The 7,500-nt window shown below is 35.7% G+C and overlaps 1 protein-coding gene across 1 annotated transcript in view; it reads right to left on the bottom strand.

The window, feature by feature from the left end:
- Positions 1-3,288: 3,288 nt before the first annotated feature.
- Positions 3,289-7,500, bottom strand: part of BORCS5 (BLOC-1 related complex subunit 5) — a 126,658-nt gene continuing 122,446 nt past the window's right edge. Inside the window, exons 4-6 of the mRNA XM_070116635.1 lie at positions 6,183-6,355; positions 5,285-5,473; positions 3,289-4,506 (exon numbers count right to left, since the gene is read on the bottom strand). Of these exons, the coding sequence (XP_069972736.1) occupies positions 4,291-4,506; positions 5,285-5,473; positions 6,183-6,355 (578 nt within the window). The 3' untranslated portion in view covers positions 3,289-4,290. The remainder of the gene's footprint in view (positions 4,507-5,284; positions 5,474-6,182; positions 6,356-7,500) is intronic.

Here is a 7,500-nt window from a genome sequence, read left to right as displayed (position 1 = left end):
CGGATAACAAATTTAGATAAAGAACATACATACAAAGGGTAAATAAGATTATATAATTACATTTCGTTTCTGTTGATTCTTAAACTCCAGAGGGAAAATGCTTGAATACATAAGATAATAAAATAATCGTAATATCGAAAAAATAATTTGGAGTATGAATAAGTAGACAAACAAAGATGAAAGAAATTCTCAAGACTACGTTACTAATAAAATTGTATATTAAATTACCAATTACACTAGCAACACGTTAATAAACTACTGAATTGCATTTATCGGTCAATATGGGAAATAATGAGAATAATTTTTAAAAAATGGATATTTCGTTTATATTTACTTATCAATTTATTATTATTATTATTATTATTTCCCATATGGACAGATAAATGCAAGATACATTATATCAACCACATGATACATCGTTGGTAAAAAAAAATTCAAGAAGTCTTCATTGTTGGTAAGATGGAAAATAAATTCATAGGAAAATAGACAAAAAGAGAGACAAAACATATTAGGAAAAAATGTTCATGCATTAAATTACTATTTACCTTAAGCCACGCATTAATAAGGTTCTAATTTGAATCACATTCATAGGAGGAAAAATGTCGGTTTATATCAGTTGAGGATAAACAGAAAACGGAAACAGTGAGAAAGCGAGATAGTTCAGGAAAAGGGACATATAGGACAAAACAATAAAAGCGAGACAGTAAGAGAGCAAGACTAAGAGAATACGAGAGAAAGAGGGTGGAAGAAAGAAAATGCATGAACGAATGACGCTTTGATACTGACTAACAAATTAGCAAGTTTATCGATACGAAAGTCAATTACATTTCGAAGGGTGAGTTAACGTGGTGTCCTCAGTCCCTATCTTAATAAGCCTTTCCGTAGGCTCAGACATTACAAGCTAAACTCATGTTAATGAGATGTTTCTGGGAGAGGGATTTAAAGAAAGAACGTGAGAACGAGGCAGACAGCAAAAGAGCAAGTTAGGCTAGGCAGAGGAAGAGAAATACAGTAGAAGGGGCATATTGTAAGAAAAGAAACAGAAAAGAGCATAGTGTAAGACAGACAGAAGAGAGAGTGAGATGAGCACTGAAAGAGAACAAGCATAAGAATGAGATAGATAATGAGAGACAACATACAAAAAGAACATATAAGATTAATAGGAGCAATAACGAAACAGTGAAAGAAAGACAGTATAAAAGCGAAATAAGAAGTGCGAGAATAGAACTCTAAAGATCGAGATGACATGAGATAATACGAGATAATAGATATATAATAGGTAATATGATAATAATACGAGACAATGTAAAACCTCATTCTGTGAAAGAACGAAACCCAACACATAGTAAAAAAAAAACGAAAAAGGATAAGACAACATTAAAACGATACATTTAACAAACGACAACAGGTAGAAAACATGACAACGGGCAGAATAAAGACCTAAAACCCTATAAAATAAGAAAGAAGAAGAATAAAGACCGAGACAAGGTGAAGCAGCATAAGAATGAGACAACGAACCAGTGAGACCCCAACATGCTGCAGATTACTGCGCCTTAACACCTAGAGGAAGAGGCTGGCACGACTCGGCAAGACGTCGCGCCTCCGTGTAATGTGAAACCGAGACTCGTCTTCACCTGATGACGAATCGCGGTGTTTTATGTATGAATGTGTATGTGTGTGTGTGTGTGTGCATGTATATATACATACATCCATATATATATATATATATATATATATATATATATATATATATATATATATATATATATATATATATAATATATATATATCCATATATATATACATATATATATCCATATATATGCATATATATATCCATATATATACATATACATATATATCCATATATATACATATACATATATATCCATATATATATAAATATATATATATATATATATATATATATATATCCATATCCATATATATATATATTTCCATATATATATAAATCAATATATACATATCAATATATCAATATATATATCAATATATAATATATATATATCCATATACATACATACATATATATATCCATATACATACATACATATATATATCCATATACATACATACATATATATATCCATATACATACATACATATATATATATATATATATATCCATATACATACATAAATATATATATATCCATATACATACATAAATATATATATATCCATATACATACATACATATATATATCCATATCTCATATATATATATATGTTATATATCATATGTGTATATAATATATATCTACATATATATTATATATTGTCTATACATCATATATATGTATATATATATAAATATATATATATATATATATATATATATATATATATATATATTATATATTATATATTATATATATATATATATATATATATTATATATATATCCATATATATATATATATATATATATATATATATATATATATATATAAATATATATATATCCATATATATATATATATATATATATATATATATATATATATATATATATATATATATATATATGCAGAGAGAGAGAGAGATAAAAATGTCTTTGATTATACTGGAAGGCAATTTCTTCCGTTATTTATGATTGTCGAAGGGTGTGTGCATGTACCCGATTATCTTCTTAAAGAAAACAGAAACCTTGGACAACATGTCACTCTTATGCTACTTTTAGACCCTGTGAAAATGAAAAAATATATTCAATTATCTAATTATTTTTTCTCACAAACGACAAAAATATTTGACCTTCGTTAGTTTCTAAATTGCATTCCATGGTTGGTGGGTTTTTTTTATCTGTATCCTACTCAATTTACAGTATTTCGTATATGTGTGGGATTCCTCATGTATCTATATATACAGGTATTAATCATCACTCAAACACATCCATTATAGGTCTATGAGACCATCCCATACACCTTCAGCTGCCTATGCTGTACCTAAGCCTGGGACAGTTTCCTTCTGACTGGATGCCCTTCCTGATGCCAACTCGGTCCAGAGGCAAGGACGACAACATCCGACCTCTGCTCTGTGTGGCCGCCAAGGTCCGACTGATGAAATGGACGAAATGTGAAATGAAATGAACTTTTCGTTCACGGAGAATCTCTACACTTCTCGTGGCTCATTTCAAGACGTATTATAATTAATGGATGGACGAAATGTGAAATAACTTTTCGTTTTCCGAGAATCTCTACCCTTCTCGTGGCTCATTTCAAGACATAATCGTTGGAATTAATTTCAGGAAAAAAAAAAACACAAACAAATGCCGTACCAGCTTTTATTCTATCAGTATCCAGTCCCAATAGAGATTTTTACACTTATGTGGAAAAGATCTTTGACAATTGTGGAATGAAAGATCACAATCCGTGTTCATGAATATCACCTTGTTGTTCAGTATTGTAAGATTGTGACTTATTCTTTCTGAACAATTATACACCATCTTCGGCTTGACAATAAATAATTGACATCACAAGGACAAGCAGACATGACAGTGACTCACGCAAGGACACGGTCTCATGCAAAGACACGCACTCATACAAGGGGAGACATGGGTGCTTATAAATACACACACAAAGAAATACAGTCATGTTGCATATCTAAACATACGCACAGTCACACAAATATACAACCATAGTCAAAATATGAATTCATTCTCAAACGCACAATATCATGGTTAAATAAACACGTTTCCACAAGCGCACGCAATTATAAAAATACACACCCATGGTCAAACATTTCACACATTCACATGAGCACAAAGTCAAACAATCACACACACACATACAGCACATAACACACACTCGGAAAAATACACAATCACAAGCAAGCATATACTCATTCATAAAAAGAAATCCTGCCAAAACAGGACCGGAGAAGGAAAAAGAAAAGAAAGAAAATAAAAGTTTTCGAACTTGACAAGACTTCCTAATCACTTCCTTTTATTGATGATGAACTTTTGACTTCGAAACGTCAGGTTTTCCTTTCGCTTCTACTGTGTCCGGATTTCATCCCATCCGCGTGTACACATCAAAGCATTCGTATTTTTTGTTCACACACCCACTTACACAAACACCCAGTCACACCCACTCACAGACACACAGACACGCCCACTTACACAAACACCCAGTCACACCCACTTACACAAACACCCAGTCAAAGCCACCCACAGACACGCCCTACACACCCACCCACAAACAGAACACACGCCCCACCCACCCCCACACACGCCCCACCCACCCCCTCACGCCCTCCACCCTTCCTCCTTCAACCTGTCGTCCACACGAATGGCTCGAGGCGGTCCTGAATCGGCAGAGAATTGTTCAGCGTCTCCAGGCTCTCGAGGATGAGGTTGAGGGAGGCGTGGCAGCGGGAGAGGGCGTGGCTTATCTCGTTCACCTGGTTCAGCTTTTCTGCGTAACGGGCGAAGTTACGCTGCCTCTCCGTCACCTGCGTCACCAACCCGCTCACAGTAGAGTCCACCTGCAGGGAAAGAGGAAGTTTTTTGTGGAGTTAAATTGAAGCCAGGAGGGTTTGCTGTGGAGTTAAATTGAAGCCAGGAGGGTCTGTTGTGGAGTTAAATTGAAGCCAGGAGGGTTTGCTGTGGAGTTAAATTGAAGCAAGGAGGGTTTGCTGTGGAGTTAAATTGAAGCCAAGTAAATTTGAAACCATCTACTTGTGAAAACGGTTATGGTGAGGATAAAAATTGAGTATAATTGCCGGTATATCTGGGGTAGTGGGGTGGTTTACTGGGTATAATATAGGGCAGTGGTTCCCACCTTTTTTAGACCCGCACCCCTAAGAAAATGTTATTGTGTCCTCGCACCCCCTTTAGATTTATAGCTTATTTAACGAAAGAGGAGGTGAATTTACACAAAAATTTGATCAACAAATGAAAATGTTCTTTTTCATTTTCTATTAACAAGATTAGATTATTTGAATAAACCCTACAAAAAAAAATCACTAGCTTGAAATATCTATAAAAATCAAAGGTGAAGAGAATTTACAAAGACAAAAAAGGAAGTCAGAAAGAACGAAAAAGGAAAGAAAAATGGAAAGATAGAAAAAAGAAAGAAAGAAAGAAAACAGTAAGAAGGAAAGAAAGAAAACAGTAAGAGGGAAAGAAAGAAATAAGCAAAGAGAAAAAGAAAGAAAAAATAAAAAGAAAAGAGAATAACAACAACAAAAAAACAGATACAGACACACCCTCACTCAAAACTACCACCCGAACACCTTCCATCCGTGGAGGACGACCACGTACCTCCCTGATCTTGCCGGAGAGGAGGTCCTGGTGCTGGCTGGTGGCGGAGGCGGTGGCGTGGAGGTGTGCCTGGTAGCGACGGCACAGTGCCACCAGGGCAGCCGAGTCCAGGCGCTCCAGGACCTCGGGATCTCGTGCAGAAGGCGCTGTCAGGGCTCCGCGCATGATGGGGAGGAAGGTGGGGATCGACTGTGGGGAGAGAGAGGGAGAGACATTTTCGATTTTGATTTTTGATGTTTTTTCGGCTTTATTTAGTCATTTCTGGTGTCGTAATCATTTTGTTATCTCGGTAGCAGGGTCATGAATATATAGATTAACTGATCTAGAACAGAGTGGAGCACAAAACCATTAGAATAATATAATTGCAATTAAAAATGCAAATACTATAGATACAATCAATACTATAAGCATCAAAATCAACACAAATAAAACATAATATATATCAATTATCAATAACCATCATAAAATAATGACAATAACATCGTTCTTCTCACGGCCATAACGAAGGACACCAGCGGGCTTCCCCCACATAGCCCTGTCCTCGTGTCCTCAAGCAACACCCTAATCTCCTGTCCGCCCACACACCCACAAACCCACACACATACACACGCACATAATACATACACACACACACGCATACACACGCACACCCACACACACAACACACACACACATCCACCCTCTCCCCCACACACACATCCACCCTCTCCCCCACACACACATCCACATCCACACACACACACATCCACCCACACACACACACATCCACCCTCTCCCCCCCCCCCACACACACCCCACCCCCACACACATCCACACACACACACACACACACATCCACACACCTACACACACACACACATCCATCCTCCCCCCCCCCCCTCCACACACACACACCCACCTGCAGCCGCGCCAGTTCCGGATCCAGGCCCTGCGTGTTTGCCGAAGCCTCCCTCACGACCACCACCTCCTGAGGGCGCTGAAGGTGCTGCTGCTGACGGCGACGAGAGCGACGGGGCGAGCCTCCCCCCGCCCTCAGGCCTCGCACGCCGCGGTTCGTGTGCTTCGGGGAGTCTGAAGGGGGGGAGGGAGACGAGGCGGTGAAGCGACGGGAGGAGGGAGACGAGACGGTGGAATAAAGGGAGTCGATTTGGCGCCATTGGCCATAGGAAATTCGAAGACATATTAAGAACGAATTTAATCAAGAGAAAGATTTTAAAAAATCATCAATTCTCTTAAATAAGAGAAAGAATATGGAGAAAAGAAAAAAGAAAATAATGAACTTGATTAAAAGATAGAGAGTTATCTTGATTAAGAGAAAGAAGATGAAGAAGAAAAGAAAAAAGAGAAAATAAAGACAGACAGAGAGAACCAGTAATACAACAAATTCGGTGATCTTTCTTACTCATTAGAGCTAAAAAAAATCGAGATCCTATTTCTTCTTAATATTAGCATATAGAAGAAAAGAGAAGACAAAAGGGAGGGAAATGAGAATAATAAAATAAGCACAAAGTACGTGCCCTTCGTGGAGTCAAAGGGAATGAGAGAGACGAGACGTGAAGAAAAAAAAATTATACAGAGAAGTCGATTTTTCTTTTTGCTTCTTCTTCTTTGTAAATATTAGAAGATGAGATATAGAATAATAAAATAAGATTATAGAAGAAGAATAAAAGATATCATAGAAGAAGGATAGAAGATATAATAGAAGAAGAATAGAAGATATAATAGAAGAAGAATTGAAGATATAATAGAAGAATAGAAGATATAATAGAAGGAAAGAAGATATAATAGAAGAAGAATAAAAGATATAATAAAGAATATAATATATAGAATAATAGAAGAAGAGGTATTAGTATTAGTACACAGAAAAAAATATCATTAGCACAAAGAAGAAAAAATATATTAGTATAAACTCGAAAAAGAAGAAAAAAGTATAAGTATGAGCACGAAGAGAAAGAAGGAATTAGAATAATACGAGATAAAGTGGTGATATATGTAAATTAGAACACAGGAGAGCGAGATGGAAAGTTTCTTAATATGAGGACAAAAGAAAGAAAAATGCAAGAGAAAAGAAGTTAAAGAGAACGAAGAATATTGAAGAAATATGAAGATTTTTTTTTATCCGTATAAAAAAGTCGAGATAATATTATGATTAACATTAGAAAAAATAAATAAATAAAAAATAATAATTATGCAAGATGAAATTACAGAAGGTCGCC

Source organism: Penaeus vannamei, chromosome 39 (assembly GCF_042767895.1).
Source record: "Penaeus vannamei isolate JL-2024 chromosome 39, ASM4276789v1, whole genome shotgun sequence".
NCBI classification, from domain to species: domain Eukaryota; kingdom Metazoa; phylum Arthropoda; class Malacostraca; order Decapoda; family Penaeidae; genus Penaeus; species Penaeus vannamei.
Note: the sequence above shows the minus strand (reverse complement) of the source record. Positions and strands in the feature narration are given on the sequence as shown.